Source organism: Aulonocara stuartgranti (genome assembly GCF_965226115.1).
Source record: "Aulonocara stuartgranti genome assembly, chromosome: 10".
NCBI classification, from domain to species: domain Eukaryota; kingdom Metazoa; phylum Chordata; class Actinopteri; order Cichliformes; family Cichlidae; genus Aulonocara; species Aulonocara stuartgranti.
This window is the reverse complement of record NC_138946.1, coordinates 16,001,147-16,019,034: the sequence shown is the minus strand read 5'-3', so window position 1 is coordinate 16,019,034 and position 17,888 is coordinate 16,001,147. Positions and strand designations below refer to the sequence as shown.

The following is a 17,888-nucleotide window of genomic DNA, read 5'->3' as shown; positions in this document are numbered from 1 at the left end:
ACACCCGTTACACATCCCTCTCCTCTGAGATAACTGTTCTCATGATCTTGAAAATGGAGGGATTGTTTGCAGGAATGGGAAAAAGCAGCAAGCTCAATCTGCTTCCACTGAATTTCGTCAGTAAGCCAGACAGCAAGAACGTGGGTGTGTCTTGGATATATTGTTTTAACTCATATTATACAGATTCTTTAGGTATTGAAATCTTTCCCACACCTCCACAGTGTTGTAAATAATATAAAAGAGGCTAAATTAAATTGTTATCATCACATCTCTAACTATAAACCAAGGTAAAATTACATTCTCTATCCTATTGTTGACTCCAAGGTTGGACGTAAGCTGCCAGTAAGGAAATAAAAACAACAGACAAACGTGCCCATCATATCATCAAGAATAAGACACGAAGCTTCATATGAACACTTTTATTAAAGGGATCACAGGTAGAAAAAGCCATCAGCAGTGCTGGAGACCAGCTACTGCCGACAACCAATCACAGCCTCGCTGAGACACATGTGAGATCTCCACCTGGCAAGAAATGTAAAACCCAGAGCATTTACTCCAAAACCATAATTAAAAAGATTATGCATATTATGGGACCATGTTGCTTCGCACACAGCAAAATTAAACACACCTCTGAATACCAGTGCTGCCTGTTTGTACTCTGGCACAAACAGCAAGAGTAAAACTGAATCCATGAATCAGGAGAGAACCAGGGTGGCCATAAACTGTCATGCAGTTCAGAACATTACACAGAGTTCAGGAATATAAGCAGTGGGAAGTCAGTCTGATAGTATATTCGGTTGATAGTGTTAGAAAAACTTTAGCTCATCCACTGGAATATTGGAAATTTTGAAGGCTGTGATATCAGTGAGAAAAGAGATACTGACTCAGACAGAATTACAGCAGCAGCACGTGGCGATCACATCTTTTAAGATGGCAAACATCATAAACCAGTATTCACTGAACTGCACACATTTAACATACACGAAATTCAGATCTGGGTAAACTTTAAAATCAACATCTGACAGACTAATGAAAGTTTCGTCAACAATCTGCCAGTCAGAGAGCAGGTACTAAAAACAACAGTTTTAAACTGAAGACAACTTCTGCATATTGAAACACAAGAAGTCATCAAAAACACCCTGTTTTCAGTGTGGCACTTCATTAATGACCACACAGAACAGGCCACTTAAATTTCAGCAATACATTAGAGGCTATCTACAGGAGCCAATCACACGGTGTCAGCTGATCATATCACAGCGTGTGGTGGAGACAATAATCTGTAACTCATGCCTGACAGAGGCTGGCGTTATAAATCCTGTCACCGGGTGTGTCTGCTCAGTAACATGTGTGTTTGCTTTGACAGATGTGAAGATTGAAGTCTTAAGATTCAAACAAGAAAAAAAAAAAGTCTTTATTCGTTCTGACGCATTCATACAAATATTCAATTTCCTCATTGGCTTGGCAAAGAGCTCTTTTGGCAACTGCTCATAAAACTCCGCCAAACATGACCGGGTTGTTGTTCCCCATCTGTCAGACCTATTTCCTCGATCAAACTAAAACCAATGGCAATGTCAGTGTAGGTCCATATCCTATACGTAACTGCTTCCACATACTTCAAGTGTTTTTTTTCTCCTTTATTTATGTCATTCTACTGACATTTTGAATGATGTATACAGTGTTATTCTGACTGTACAAAATACTATGCAGCCATAGCATGAGGTGGCTGGAGGTGAGGTTATGAAACATTTGATGGGTCGACGGGAAGACGAGATATGGGCTGGGTGACACCAGAGTGAAAACTGCTGCTACAATATCATGAGGTGAAGGGGAAAACATGAAGAGTCAAGGTGAAGATGGGGCTGATGGGATGTTGGGGAGAGAAAGGGTAATGGGTTATCTGGATGAAGAAGCAGTACAAAGGGACAAAGTTGGGTGTGTGGGGGGGTACAGCAACGCCCCCCTTTGTCCCCTATCGGTCCATTTCATCCAGCAGGGGTGTGGCGTCTCCAGTGATTGACATGGGTGTGCTCTCGATCATAGGGCTGGGTGACGGTCGTGGCGTCATCCTCTGAGATTTCTTTCTGCCCTCTGCTTCCTTTTCCTTCAGCCACTGCTCGGCCATCTTGCCCCAGTCTACTGCGGTGGAGCTGCTGCTGCTTGGCCTGCAGTAACAGAGGACAGAGGGAGATGGCTTTATTGGACAGCATATGAAAGGAAACCCAACCGAACATTGGGAGGCTGTTTAGATTTAATATAATTCTTACTACAGGTTTAGCACCGCCTTGTGGCAGAAAACTGCAACATGAACATAAATTGTTGCCTGGCAGAGTGACAAACTTCAAAACAGACATTTCACTTTTAAGAGTTGGAGGTGAGGGAAAAATCTGAACTGCAGATGAAGTCTTAGCACAAATAACTAAGACTGAAGGACTGCCATTTTGTACTTACTTTGGCTGCTGTTGTGGCGTCCGTCCTCGGGATGAGGTGGAAGATGACGGTGTGCCCGATGAGTGGCCGTGGTGACTGCTGTGATGGCCGTGATGTGACATGTGGCTTCCATGTGGGTGGGCGTGGGCATGAGAATGTGAAGACTGAGGGGTGGAGCCTGGGTATTGCGGTGTGCCCAAAGCTTGCTGGCTCGGTGTGGTATACGAGTAGCTGGGCGTCATCATGGGTGTCGCCATAGGTTGCTGAGGTGTGGCAAACACCTGCAGGAAATGAAGTACACATCGATTGTGAAATGAGTCGAGGTAAAACCACATTCAGTCGGCTTTAATGCTGCCAAAAAACTTTTGGGTTCCAATTTCCTTCAGTGATGGGGACCCAAAGGTAGACAATGTCACCAATTCATTCTGATCATGTCAACAAACATGCTAATGTTTTGGTCTTGTGGCCATCATCAGAAATAGTCTGATAGATAATATTTAATGTGGCAAAAACCTTAGGAACTCAATTATTAATAATTAGACAAAGGGTCAATCTTATCTTGTAATTCAGGTTTCCAATAGTGTCCGGGACAGGTCACCATATCAGCTAATGATCCGTTTTCCAAACTGCACCATCGCAAGCTGGTATTTACCATTTCCACAGAACCCAATTTATCTCTAGTGGACACCGTGCACAACTCCCAACAGTCTGTTGGGAGTAATCACAATCCCCAAAACATCCTCTTCTCTTTTAAAAACAAGAAAGCTGTCCTCACATGATAGGCAGACGAACTCCCTCCACCTCCTGTGCTGCCACCGTAGCCGTACTGGCTGGAGCCCCACTGTGCAGGTGTGGTGTTGGGGTTCTGACCCTGGCCCGTGACTGCGGCGATGGCATTGAACATCTGAGATGTCATGTTGCGTGGGAGGGCGTTGACAGCTCGTGTCAAGTCTAGTGAGAAAGGAGGGAATACAGCAGAAAACTGTAAAATTAATAGAGCCTAAATTGAAAATCTAGATTAATAAATTGGGGGAAGACTGCGGGGCTCACCTGCAATGTTAATATTGGCTGGGGTAGCGTTCAGGGAGGCAGGCGTCCTTGTTCGGCTGCTGTTACTGGGAGTGATGCCTTGAATGAAGGAGAAAATGTTTAAACAATCACCTATAATGTATTTTAGGAGCTGTGATACATTTTATAATGTATAGTTATAGCACTTTCATACCTGGCACAGGGTCCTGAAAATGGTCCTTAAACCACCGGAAAAGCCCATTCACCGTAGGAAAAATCTGTGAACGGTAGCGGAATCCATCTGGGGTAATAGTCACATACTCAATCCTATGGAGAGGATAAAAAATAAAGCATTTCACATGAAGGACAACCTTCCTGTTAATCAACCAGAAACCTTTCAACAAATAAATAAAGAAATGTATATTTGTACCACATTTATACATCCGACTTCACATTTTCTTTCATGAAAATAGGAAACAAACATTTCCACATACCGTGGTTTTGCACGTGGTTGGTAGCCCAGGATGAATTTTCCTGGTAGATCTTTGCATGCTGAAATAAAGTAAGGGATGAAGGTGGGCTTCTCCCTCTTTGTCCGCATCAGCAACTCTTCCATTTTCTGACAGATAAAGAACAAGATGAGCAAGATAAGATGTGCAAGCCAAGACAAAACAAACAAACAGCTCACAACTCAATTATAAGAACAATGTCACAAAAAAAAAACAAACCTCAATATACATACCTCCCTGCTTCCCCTGTTGCACTCCTGGAAGTACTTATGCCCCAGCATATCCCGGGCAAATGACGCCATTGGCTGAATGTACCGAGCAGTAATTTCATCCAGATCTTCAAACTCCTGCAGTGAATCAAAAAAACTCTGTAAGCAACACTTCAACAACCCCCCCCCCCACAACAAAACCAGCTTACCTCATTGTTGATCCACAGAGTGTGCCCTAAGCTGAAAGCATTCTCTTTGCCTTCTTCTCTCACATCAACATGCTGGTAGATGCCATCAGCCACCTATAAAACATTATATTTAGTCAGAGTGGAGCATTTGGTACCAAAGAAATCATTTAAGTCTTTGTCGCATCTTACTGCCAGGTCTTGCTTAAAATGCTTGGACACAGCATTTTAAGCAAGAAGCATTTTATTACATTTGTTATTTTCAACCAACCAAAGTTTTAACCCTTCTGCAGTGCTCGTTTTCTTACCTTCCAGGTGACTGTGAGGTGGTTTTCTCCCTTGCTACTGGGCCTAATAATTAAGTCACCCTGATCCAGGGTCTCCATCATCTTCTCTGCCTGGTTGAAACTGATGTTGTGGAAGTTGGGGTGGGCAATCACACGCTTTATATATGCTAAAAAGCCAAAGACAAATGGTATAAGAATTAATTATGTTAAAGTCCACACTACTAAGATTTTAAAAAATGCAGTGCTGTCTGCAACTTCAACAACCAAATATGTTTTGTATACTTCATATACTCACGTGTTCGCTGTTGTTTCTTTTTGAACTCCTCCTCCAGCTTTTGGTCTTCAGACTCTGTGTCAAAGTCATAGTAGCTGTCCTTAGGGAGCTTCCATTCGTTGGCCTTGTCCATTAGATCAGAGGTGCGACACGTGAGGTCAACGCTGAATTTCTCAATGTCGATTTTCATGATTCGACAGTGAACTGTCATGCCCACCTAAAGTAGAAGGAGGGAAAATCTGTTAACACACCAACCAAGGCTGAAGGATGAAAAATAGAAAGTAGTAATAATACAGCTCTATCAGGACTGGGCAGTGTAAGTGGACAAACAGGAAAACAATTGCAGGTGAGATCAACCAAATAAAGGGGGCACAACAAAAAATGCCTCACCTTGACCCTCTCCTCAGGGTGTTTGACCACTTTGTCACTGAGAAACTTGGTGGGAATGAAACCCTGAACACCATTATCTAATCTGGACCGTACTCCAATGGCCTGACCTGGACATGACCCACTGTCAAAGTGGTTCCACACCTGAAGCACCACACACAATCAAAATTATAAACATGATCGTCATGGCATATCTGTAACACAAAGTTCACTCATAAAAAGAAATAAAGAAAACTCGATGTGTGGTACCTCGCTCAGTTCAGGGAAATTGTCCTGCTGGCAGAAGGGGCACTGCCAAAGGCCTGTAGCATCATTACGGATGGCCTGGTCATAGCTCTCTCCCTGAGGGCGCCGGTGAGCGATGCCAGTTACTACACTAGTGATCAGCTTACCTGAAAGAAAGATATGAAAAACCTTAATCATAGGCTAAATTATGAATTACACATTTCTACCATGGCAGACAATTGACCAGCATCACTCCATTGAACAAGTGAATGAGATTCTTATTGATGAACTGAGCTTAATTCGAGGCATCATATCTTAATGTAGTGTATATTACCGATATAAAAGGTCTCTGGAGTCTCCTTGGTGAGCATGTTGAAAACCTCCTCAGTGTTAGGGACTCTGTACGCAACTCGTAAGTCTTTATACCTACAGCTCAGCTCGGCACGGATGTCATACAGAGTAATTCCTTTGTTTCCGTAACCCTGCAGGCACATAACACAGTAGGATGACAGGTTTAAAAATATTGTGACCAGACTCCTGAATCCAATGGTGGTAGAAGACAGAACTCTCCCTTTTCTGAATAAAAAGGTAAAATGGACACATGAAAGACAAATAAAAAGAAATGCTTGTTTTTCTTGTTTTTTCTTTTTTTGGAGTGTTGGTTCCTCTTAGGCGTATTTTTCTTTGGCAGGATAAAGTATGATACTAAATTAGTCAAAGGTACAACACACAGACACTGACCTGTCTCTCAAGCTCTTCAGCAAATGCATCCAAGTCCAGGTCTTTGAGACGTTCGGGATTTTCCAAGATCTCCTCCAGAGCTCCGGCTGGATTGGCATCTTCTGCCGACTCATCATACTCGAGCGCGTCTACAGCCATCTTGCGAGCCCACTCGTATGTCTCAGGGTGGACACGAGAGCCATCCAGGACCTCAATGTAGGAGTCCGTACTGCCAGGAGAGTTTGAGAGAATGAAAAACCGAGGCTGATTTAAAATAATTCACAGAAGCATAATAGACTCAAACATGTGCACATCCAGCCCTTTGAGAAATATCGAAATGGTCTGAAAATTTCAAGACGAAGTTCCAACCTGTCCCCAAGCGAAGCCGTGTCAATTTTGATGAAACCAGCACAGTTGATAAAAACCTTGGGTCCCATGTGACACATTGTGACGAGCTGTGTTCTGTTTTCCAAACGAGTATTGTTCTGCTTCAGAATCTACACAAAATAAAATCACAGTGGTTAATAATGTTATCAATGATATCTTGCACATACGCTTTACATATCAGCAGCAGAAATGTATACCTTGAGAAGATGTGAACCCTTCCTTGGTCCCAAACCACACACATACTGAACAAGGCTCTGAGTATGAGGGTGTGCGATGGCTCTGTTCACATCTACTCCAACCTCATTAACACGGTTGATGAACTCACAGTAAAGAGCATCGAGCAAATCCTCCTTCACCACATGTTCCTAAGACGGACAAGAGAGGACAAACTACTTTTTACATATGCACTGTATGTAGCTGCTGAAAAAAAACAGCAAGTCATGCTATGATTGAAGCTGGCCTACGATTGATGAATTCACATTGACTAATACACGATTACAAGACAGAGATCGAGAAGTGTCTGTCCTGCTTACCCTGTACATTTCTAAGTTTAAAAATTCTTTTTACTAATACTGACATTACAGTGGGACACTGTAAAAACAATTTCACTACAATGGAAAAGGTTTGCATATGAGTTGAGTGTAGAGTTGATAATGAAACTGACATAAATCTAATTTATTATAATTTGTTCCTACAAATGATGCGTTTGACTAGGCTGAAAACTTGACTGAGAGGTTTCTACAGTTTAACTTTGCAGGACAAGCTTTGATTGCAGTAACAGGTGTATATGATGCTACAGAAGAAAACAAAGTAGACAAACATAGCAGTAAAAATCTCATGTTACCCACAAGAGAAAATGAGTAATGGTATCTTTGTAGTGAAGCAGCAGCTGGTATAAAACACCTTGTGATACCTAAAAATGCTAAGACAATACTGAGCAAAAAATACAGGGAATATAAAAAAAATTGATTTCAAAAAGCTCTCTTTGAAAGTACATATTAAAATAAATGGCTTAAGTTTTGCATCCAAAAATGACAACGTTCACAAGGTTAATCTGCCCCTCTCCAGACACACATCCATGCAATACTCAAAGTCCCAGACTTTTACGAGCATGTCTGGAGTCAAAGCAGCAACTGCTGTTGTTATGCATTTCACCAGCAACCCTGTGAAACTCAAAAATCCCCTCTTTCTAACATTACAGTAAAAGCATTTTGAATTTGGATGATTCTTTTTGATTTACCCTGTATATACTAGCCAATCAAAAATCAATGTCTTCATTCACTCACCTGCAGTGGGTGTAGTTTGAGGCAGAGAATATCCTCATCAGTGCTGCAGACCTGAGCATACTCCACCAGCGGATCCTGGATCTTCCTGGCTATTGAAACAGCCTGTCGCAGCAACGGAGGATAATCCCTAAAATCAGCCTGCAGACAGAAAGCAACAGGATCACAAGAAATAATGAGAGCTAACACAGGGTTGAAATTGAACACGCTTGCCGGTTGACTAACAAACAATTAAACCACAGACATCTTTGTGTAATTCTATTGTAGGTGACATAACAAATATGTACCTCAGACTTCTTGCTGTTCATGTACAGCGTGGCCAGTTCATTGTCAACAAGTTCCACTCCTACAGCAGGCAGAGAGGACTCCTGCTCAAGCTCGCCGATAGTTCTCTTGATGTCCTCCATTATCATTTGGGCATCTCTGTAAACACGTTCATGTTTTTAACATTTCTGCTCTACATTGTGAATGCTGTTAAAAATGTGTACAAGCATACATTTAGAAAAAACAGGAGGTAATCTGGTGATTTACCGGTTTTCTCCAGCAACAGCTACTACATGAGGTTTCTTGCCTGACAGAAACCTCTTGAGATTTTCAATGTCACTGGCCTGATTAGACACAATTTAAACAAAGACTTTTAAGTGACTTGTTTTCAACAAAAAACCATTACAGAGGTGCTACAGCTGTGTTTTCTGCTTCTACCTTCTTCTCTCTCTCATCCTCCCTGAAGGCGTTCCTTCTCTTCATGAAGTAGGGTAGACGAAGAAAATCCATCACCTCTCCTTCCCCGTTGATCAGAGCACAGAATACTGGAGTATCTCTGCCAGAGTAAAGTTTATATACACGAAAATCTTACTACTTTTTTTCGTATATGCTATACTTAAATGTCTGTGCTTTGCTGAACGCACCAACAACTCAAGCTACTGATATATACACACCTGCTGGGCGCATAGGCTACACCAAGCACTCTGATGCCTTTTCCCTGATTCTCATCCATCAGATCATCATCTTCCTCAACCTGCTGATCTGGCCTGTACGGAGCCACTTTCAGCCAGTTATACAGTCGGCGACAGCAGGACTTCAATGATAAATTGGGGGGGGGGGGGGGGATAAATCATAATTAGTTTTCAGATTAAAAACACAAATAGATTTTATATCTACGACATCACAAACGTAGTCCAGCTTCTCAGACTGTGCGCTTTTGATTGTCTGTGCAAGACTGATAGGGAATAATAGCACAAATGGAAGAACAGATCACATCAATGTGATAGAAAATTACCCTGATAATGCTCTCTTTGGCCTCAGCAATCAGTTTGCTCTTAAGCTCCTTGGCCATCTGAGGGTAGAGGAACTGATTGAGAGCTCTTTCTATGGCTAAAGTTCGCTGCCTGTTCCACTCCTGCACCTGGTGACTGAACTCGTCCCTGTAGTAGAACTGTTTGATCTCGTCAAAGTACGTCTGGTCCCCTGCATACCTGTGGAGAAGCACAGAAAAAATGTAAAAAACGTGGACAAAGGGCAGAGTGTCTTAATATTTCCATTAATAATTCAAAAGCCTAATTTTTTCCTGACAAGGATGAGAGAAAAAAAAAAGAAAAAAAAAAAGAACACGCTAAAGCCAGAAACTCAAGAAATTAGACTCAACGGGTTTATCCTACTTTACTACTCTTTTATTGCGACATCCAAGCAAGGTTTCTATGCAGGCGCTAAAAATGGGACAACCGTTAGTCACATCAGAGCCTGTGTTTGGTGTCCAAAGGCCAAGGAATGTTCATTAATTACAAAACTGATAGGATTCATAAGAACTCAGGATGTTTTATGATGATGCTTTTTTATGATTCTCCTCAAATGGTGAAATAAATCTAAACATTAATGAGCTTAAAAGATTAGCTTAAAAGATTAGCTTAATCATCAAGTCTAAAACAAAAAACACATATACAGTTACTCTTTCTTAAAGAACTATTTGACACCATTGATAAAATTAGTTAAGAAACAAACAGTATTTTAAATGCAAAGGTGCCAGAGACTTTTGACCACGCTATACTGCACACATGTTTAATTTTCCCAGTGGGATTAATGTTAATAGGGGTTCTGCCTTGTGCTTAGTGGTTGAACTTTACACCAAACAGTTGTCATTAAACTACAAATATTTAAAAAAAAAATTGCGTTTAAAGCACATTCCTATGTGTTTCAGCTTCTGCAGCTAAGCACACCAGAATACTCTAAAGATTTTGATTAATATGCACTAAAAATGTCACTCTATTTACCCTTTAACTCCTATAAGGTCTATGCAGATATCAATGGTAAGTAGCCCCTCATCCTCTGCAAGGCACATCTTCAAGAACTGATCCCCATTCAGTTCTTTTACAGGCTTGTTCTTAAGATACTTGAAAGAGTAGGCAAAGTGAGCTTCGTCTACCTCCTACAGGGAGAAAGAAAGGCAGGGTTAGAAAGAGCATGGTTTATATGTCTTTTTTTTTTTTTTTTTAAACCCAATTCTTATGAATAGCTGTGTACCTTTTTGCCCTTTTTTGTAGGTTTGATGTTAACCTTGGCTCTCTCCTGAAACGTCTGTCGGAGAACATGTCTGACCAGAGGTTCCCGAGCAATCTGCATGGCTACCATATACCTAGTTCCCTCCAGCACTGCCTCTGGAGTAGAGAACTGACTGCAAACGTAATCTTTGGCCAGCTCTACGGGCTCAGCAGGGAACTGCTCTGTCTCGTGACGTTGGTAACTGTCCCTCAGATTTTCTCCAAATTGCTCTGGAGTTAAACCAAACTTTTTAGCCAAGCCATCTGCAGAGAGAAAGAAAGCAGAAAAGAGTTAGTAATCCTCCTTAACCACTGAGATTACATTTTCCAAAGCAGAAAGGGAGACTAACCAAGTCCCACGCTCTGGCAGATGCTGTACATATCCCTACGGGATGCCAACTTGAGATCAGGTCCTTTCTGCTCTTCTTCTTCTTCTACCTCTAATTCCTCCTCATCTCCTAAAGAAAGAGCCATGGTGATTTATTTATTTATTTATTTTAAATATATAGCTATCCATTATTTAGTGAACCACGTTTTTCTTACCATCCTCTGACACTTCTTTGATCTTCTTGAGCCTCTTCTTGTTGGCTTTGGCAGCGTTCTGCATCTTGGGGATGTCTCGTCCGTAGTAGAGCAAAAAGTGATTGTAGACATCACCCAGCTCTTCAAGAGTCTGTACATCCTTCAGCCTTGAATAAGGACAAAGCAGAATTTCAGAGGAGAAATTAAATAAACGATTACTTTTCTAGCCTACGTTTCACCAGTAGGCTCAGTAGTGCTATAAAGTCATACCTCTCCATGTCAGTAGTGTCCAGAGGACGAATACCATCGGCCAAAGGTTTGTCAGGGTCAGCAGAGATCTGCTCAAACTGATAAGATTGCATCTTCTGAAACAGACGGGTCAGGTTCTGCTTCCGGGTCTTTAGCTGAGTCCACTGGTGAGTGGAAGAGGAAAATATTAAAATAGAAACCAGAAAACTTTGCTGTTTTTTTAATGCAGCTACTGGAAGCAATGTAAACGATTACTGATGGATTAGTCTGTATCCATTTCTTATTTGACAACGCAATTATACCTTCTCATCCCACTGCCACACTTTCCACAGGTCATTGATGTTGAGCTCTGGTTCAACATATTCTTTTCTGTAGAAAGCTATAAAAGGAACCTGGGGAAAAAGATACAAGAACTCTTTACAGTGTCCCATATTTTACTCATATTAAAATAACACTGACAAGCTCGTATCTTGAAAGGAATATGCAGCTCACTCTACCTCAAATTGTTGATTCCTCATGAAGTTAAGGGCCTCTTTGATCTTGGCAATTGTGCTGGGACCTTTTCTGCTGAAGTTTGTGGTTGTGCCCCTGTCTAGGTAATCTGTGCTCTCCTGTTAAAGGCATAAAAAATATTTCAGTGAGGCTTCAGGAAATTATGCATCTCTCATCTGAGTTCCTGTATAAAATATCTGCTGTTTTTTCCTCGTCTCTTAAGGACATGACTTTCAAACATTGTTAATCTGCTATAGACAGTTCTTCTGTCCTTCAGAACAAAAGGAACAAATGCCACAGCATGCTAAAATTTGCCAGATTTTCAGCAATAAACTCTTTGGAAATCACCTTGGTGCAAAGATACTATTTTATGGCTGTTACATTGTGAGATTCAGCAAGAGAAATGAGAAAATATTATGTGTGTGCAACAGTCTTCTAGTAACAAAATGCTAGAAAATACTATTTAAAATTGGCTCTTTGCCAAGTTGTCTATTGTGTGTAGAATACCGGTTCACTCCTTGAGTTACGAGCCTTTTTATGCTTGAATGATTCATAGTTCAGTGTTAATTAGCTTAAACAAAAAAAACCATTCCTGAAACTGCTAAGGTACAAGGGCTGGACTGAAAATGAGTGAAAAAGTAGTCAATGCCCAAAGAAAGGCTTTGAAAGATCTTCAGGAAACCTGGAGAACTATTGCACAAGACAAATCTAAAGAAATGAGGAGTGGCTCAAGACTTTTGCACAGTACTGTATGTATGCCATGGGGCATGAAGCCTCTACCTGCATGGAGATTGTAAGAGTGGAAAACCCATGTCTGAAGATCCATTCTGCTTCCTCTTCCAGCTCATCATCCTCAGCAGGTTTGACAGGAATAGCTCGCAGCTACAAGCCAAAAAACGAACAGTCATGAAAGCAGCCTCAGGTTCGCAGAGAATAAGTACGTTTACAATAAATTAACCCCAAAACACACACCTGGAACCGCTCAGGCATGTCTGTGGAGCGGATCTCATTGTCCTGGTCAGTCATGTGACTACTTTCGAGCTCACTTGGCTCGTAGATCTCAAAAATGCTTTTCCTCCCCAGCCTCCTCTTAGTTTGCTTCTTGGGTCGGTCCCAGCCCTCTTCATCTTGATCCTCTTCCTCCTCCTCACCCTGGTCATATGCATCAGCATCAAAGTCAGCAAAGTCAAAGTCGCCACCGAAAATCTCCTGAGCTTCCTGGAGCGCACTGTGGAGACACAGAGAGAGAGCTTGTGACTTTTTATTTTGTGTTTAGTTTGATTAAATATTTCACACTAATTGACACTTGAGACAAAATAACTGAATGCAAAGGAAATAATAGAAAAGTGCATTACCCTGCACTGAATTATATATATATATATATTTTTTTTTTTTATTAAGGAATAAATCACCCAAAGATCTTCAGCATAAACTCCAACACTCACGCATCAGTGTATCCTGAGAACTTCTTGCCCCTCTTTTTGGTGATGGGCTGGCCATCATCATCCACAATGAAGTCATCGATATCTGTGGAAGTATAACACAAACTTACAACCCCACAGCCCAATCCAATAGAACATCTCAAATAAAATGTGTTACTTTCTCATTATTTTTTAAGACTCCAACCTGATTCTTCATCCTCTCCTTCTTCATCATCATCAGGCTGTTGCATAGGTTCATCAACAGCCTCGCCTTCCTCCAGCTCCCCTTCACCATCCGGATAAAATATCTCATCTGCGATCAAGTCCTTCTCGTCATCATCTTCATCATCATCCAGTGTTTTTACACGGTCATATTTCTTCTTCTGTGATTCAAGACAAGTCAGTTCAGGTGGATTCAACTCTTTCAAGTGTACAAAAGTGACTTGAAATTGTTAGATGTAAGGGTAAAAATAAAAATGTAGACAGGAACTTACCCTCCTTTTTACTTTGACACCCAAGTTTTCCTCAATTAGGTCAAGGTCGTCATCATCCAGGTAGTCATCGTAGCCTGCAAAGGTGAAAAGTCTTAAACAGAGGAAACAACTTCAAGCTACCACTGCCAAAGCATGTCTATTCCAGTGTTTAAATACAAGACTGGAAATATTTTTTAATGTAGATATAAAGATTTACTTGACACATTAACACCAGAGTCACTGAAAATCCCATTTTGTCACTTCCTATAAGAACGGCAAATAACTCATCTGTGTTAGACCTTTACTTTCTTTAAAAATGGACAACATGAATGTTAACTGTAAAGCACACCAGCAGAGAACTAGCATTGCATCAAACATCACCCGCCTGGGTAAACACTGGGATGCATCTGGATCCACAACATATGGAGCTAAATGTGAAAGATGCAACATGTGGCCAACAGATGCCTGGAATCTGTTTAAGGTCAGCTCTCATTATTTAGAAACATATTTTCCCCCGACTTTAAATTCTACTGTGCAAAAAGAAAGGCCATAACACTGAAAACTGCAACTACAGTATAAGAAAACAGTCATAAATTTCAATCTATTGCCTCATTAACTATATCTGTATTATATTAGAAATACACTACTGGCTGAGGTACCTGTAAAAATGACAATATGAGGCTATTTTTCAGTTAAGATGTGACAGAATATACTTTGTTTATCCTATATTTGTAAATAAAATGTACTTTTCTGCCAGAGCAGGCATCAGAATTTCAGAGATTTAATATTATGCTAAGAACATAATTGAAAATGTTATATCTTAAAATCTATCAGTGCTCCTTGCTCAACCACCTAAGTAAAAGGTACCGCTTTTCCAAAATTACTAACCTCATTTAACATTTTTCTACTACTTAATTTTTGCAGTAACCTTTAATATATTGGCATATTTAATGTCAACTTCTCAAGGAACCGAGCCAAATGATCACAATTAATCAAGCAATGTGTTTATACAGACTACATTTGGTCTCAGAAAGAAAGAAAGAAATACAAAAAAGCATTTATAATAGGGCAGGAGTGTCAACTCATTACCGTAGAAAAGATATAGTCAAATGTTTTCACTTTTGAGGCCTTACTGCACCTATAACTCAAATCAGCATATCATTTGTTCTGATGTTGGTACTCTAGATTAACCTGCTAATGAAGCCATAATATTGGGTAAATTTGTGTATTTGTGGTAAGAAAAACAAACTTTAAAACTCTGTTGTGGGCAAAGTCACTAAACCTTTGATTCTTTACTTTCCTTCTCATTTCTTCGTATTCTGCTAAAAAACCACTGGCCTGAACGTTAAGACTCCACTAAACGTTAAGACTCCACTAAACATACCATGTGGTGGCTGGCAAACAACACCATAGGATAAAAACGACATCACACCTGCTGTTGCAAGTAACCATTTCTAATGGTCATGCACCCCTCGATTTTTGTAACCTGATGCATAGTGCTGCCGCTGCTGGGTTGGGGACACATTGTCACACCCGATCGTGTCAGGTTTGCAATTTTTTAATGATGTATCAGTACAGAAGCTGAGAGTTGTTGCAACTGCTTAAAAAGACAGATTTTCTGGAAAAACAGGCACTGCCTTTAATTCTCCTTTACATGGTCTCCTGAATAATAGGTGTTGCCTGAGTGGCACCACCTATTATTCAGGAGAATACTGCAGCTGCTACCAGCGCTATAATGGCGAACATAGATGGATAAATGGATTTGATTGTGTCATGACCTTCTCAGCAGAGTGCAGAGTGACCAAAGCGGTGGGTATACTGTGGCCTTATGGTTCTCCTTCAATGCATTACTTATAGGATTCAAAATTGCTGCTTAGTAGGGTACCAACATGGCTGCAAGACTCAAGTAACCAAGATCATCTTCCACTCACTAATATGGTGTGATATGGCATAATAATGGGGCATGAGTGTTTTCACTCTATTGACTGGACAGGTTAAATAGATATATGTAATTAATCACACAGGTTTAACAATTTTTTAAAAACACCAGGTGAACTTACTGCGCTTTTTTTTATGTCGACGCCTCACTTCCTCCTCTGAATCACTCCCTCCGCCACTTCCACTTTTTTCTGCTTCTTCCTCCTCTTCTACCTCGTCTCCATCATCAATGAAGCCACGTAAATTCCCTTTCTCATCCTGGTCTTCTGGGTTATCGTCTTCTTCCTCTTCATCTGCTGAGAAATGACAGATGAGGGGTCCACATGCCATACAACTTCAACACACATTCCCAAATTTAAAGAAATCAGATCTTACCATCTTCTTCCAAAAATCTCTGGTTCTTCTTAGGTTTTAAGTCCTTCTCCTCAAACTCCTCCTCTGACTCTTCTGCCTCACTTTCAATAAAGTCCGACATGACTGCTATTCCTGAGAAAGGGGTTAAAATGCTATTAATAAAAATGTCATCAATCAGGCAATATTGGGTTCTCCCAAAATTCTCCTGACAAAAGCCAAATACACACAAATCTTACACTATACTGGATAACATTGTGCTAGAATAAGAAATGTAATCCTTAATATAAAGATTGCTTAATGTCCCTTTAAACTATTACTTTTTTTTACATATCTCAATGTATTACCAAAGATGTTATAATGTCTCCTGTATTACATATAGATTATTTATCAGGTTATTACTGATTATTAATGACTTTGTGATTAACATGATAACAATTTGATAGTAATGTATAATAGTGCTGTGCAGGAATTTTGATTCTTTACTTTCCTTCTCATTTCTTCGTATTCTGCTAAAAAAGTGTTGCATTCTACTGAGACAATTTTTGATGATGCTTTGGCATCCTGATCCATCCTGATGCATTTCTCATATCCTGTGTCAGGTGTTTGATGATTTTTCTTCTTATTTCTTGAGGACATGTCTTCCAGATATTGTTTATCTGCTGTAGATAGTTTCCCTCAACTATTTATGAATATACTACACACCACGCTGAGCTATGTAAAGTATAAAGAAATGAGGGTTTAGCTTCAGACTTTCACAATAAAGCGAAAGATTACATCTGAAAACGATGCCTTTTGAGAGCTTCATAAAACATATGTGTGTAATGTTGAGAAACAACGCCTAACGTTAACAGCAACAAAAGGGTATATTTTAGTCAGCCCTTTGAATGATTTTATTCTCTAGCACTGTTATAATGCCAGAAAGACTTAACAAGCGGGCTTTAACAATGACTTCACCTAGTCATGTCGCAATGCGTACACACACACATACAAAACACTGGCCGTGATTACCGTACAAACAGCATACTTGCTTTAAATATAACGGTAGAGTGAGTTATCCGGGTGAAATCTTCAAGTTAAAGGAGTAAAAGGTTGTTGTATAAACATTTTTTGTTAATAAAGGTAGCTAAAGCTAACGTCTTCGCTAGCAACGAACGAGGCTAAACGACAATTAGCAATGCTAATAAACTAGAAAGGAACGTTGCTGCTAGTACAACGGTGGCACGTTGTTGCTTTGAAACGTGTTGGCAATAAAAGGCTGCTGTACCTAAAGTAAATTCACCATTACATAAATTAACCAAGGCCTCCAAACCAACTTCGCAGTTTAACGTTGGCTAGTTAACGCTTTAGCATGTCGATATGTTAGCCTGGCATTAGCTGGGAAGACAACAACAGCCATCAGCATTAGTACTAACTACTTGAAAAAGAAGACATCGCAGTGAAGACATAGCATATAATCACGCTAAAAGAAACTTACTTACACGTATCAGTGGGGTAGCGTACTCCGAATATATTAACGGTAACAACTGAGTTGTATTGTATGTTATATTTCGAAGCTTGCACTTGTAAAAATGGCCGAGAACGAGCGGCGTGATGACAATTCCGGGATGCAGTAAGTGAACTTCCAACCTCTTCCGTTGCAAGGTTTTTATTTTTTTTATTTTTTTTTATTAGTAATATAAACATACAAACAAAATGCACCATATATTACAGATTCAGAGAATAGACATTTCTTACATATTAGCAACTTTCATACATAGTGAAAATAAAATATAAAGATGGGGTCACATAATTTAACAAATTATTAACTCACTAAATCAAAATCTTCCATAAAGGAAACAAAAAAAGCAGCCTTTTTCTTTTTAACTAAAGTCAAAGATTTAACCAACAGGTTTAAGTCGTTTTTCCAGTAAGCTAGTGTTGGTTTAGTCTTAAATTCCGTTGCAAGGTAGTGATGTGACGGGGGTGGGCGTGGAAAGGATTTTGGCCGGGGCTTCATTTATGGGA

General features: G+C 40.2%; 1 protein-coding gene across 2 annotated transcripts; it reads right to left on the bottom strand.

Moving 5' to 3' along the window:
• Positions 1 to 404: 404 nt before the first annotated feature.
• On the bottom strand, positions 405 to 17,503 carry supt6h (SPT6 homolog, histone chaperone and transcription elongation factor). Of its 2 annotated transcripts, none has more exons than XM_082548655.1 (37): positions 17,363 to 17,503; positions 15,906 to 16,016; positions 15,653 to 15,826; positions 13,614 to 13,687; positions 13,325 to 13,502; positions 13,144 to 13,225; positions 12,671 to 12,926; positions 12,479 to 12,580; positions 11,704 to 11,817; positions 11,509 to 11,598; positions 11,228 to 11,370; positions 10,979 to 11,124; positions 10,786 to 10,893; positions 10,419 to 10,699; positions 10,169 to 10,323; positions 9,181 to 9,376; positions 8,840 to 8,979; positions 8,604 to 8,721; positions 8,433 to 8,509; positions 8,189 to 8,324; positions 7,905 to 8,042; positions 6,816 to 6,983; positions 6,601 to 6,728; positions 6,253 to 6,460; positions 5,846 to 5,993; positions 5,536 to 5,678; positions 5,290 to 5,430; positions 4,921 to 5,116; positions 4,647 to 4,792; positions 4,363 to 4,455; positions 4,178 to 4,291; positions 3,930 to 4,054; positions 3,650 to 3,762; positions 3,478 to 3,555; positions 3,203 to 3,378; positions 2,449 to 2,708; positions 405 to 2,162 (listed from the first exon to the last, which is right to left on the bottom strand). In XM_082548655.1, the coding sequence occupies exons 2-37, from the start codon at positions 16,003 to 16,005 to the stop codon at positions 1,970 to 1,972; spliced, it is 5,238 nt and encodes a 1,745-aa protein (XP_082404781.1). In that variant the 5' UTR covers positions 16,006 to 16,016; positions 17,363 to 17,503; the 3' UTR covers positions 405 to 1,969. The 2 variants fall into 2 exon arrangements, with proteins under 2 accessions (XP_082404781.1, XP_082404782.1); XM_082548656.1 differs by having other exon boundaries at positions 15,653 to 15,823.
• Between the last annotated feature and the right edge of the window lie 385 nt (positions 17,504 to 17,888).

Bases quoted from the DNA above. Each gene is read 5' to 3' on its own strand.
- supt6h (XM_082548655.1), bottom strand. From the start codon at position 16,005: ATGTCGGACTTTATTGAAAGTGAGGCAGAAGAGTCAGAGGAGGAGTTT. The intron at 12,581-12,670 runs GTGTGTGTTTTG...TTTGGCTTGTAG, and splicing joins ACATGCCTGAGCGGTTCCAG to CTGCGAGCTATTCCTGTCAA. The intron at 6,461-6,600 runs GTTGGAACTTCG...CTCTCCTGGCAG, and splicing joins ACGGCTTCGCTTGGGGACAG to TACGGACTCCTACATTGAGG.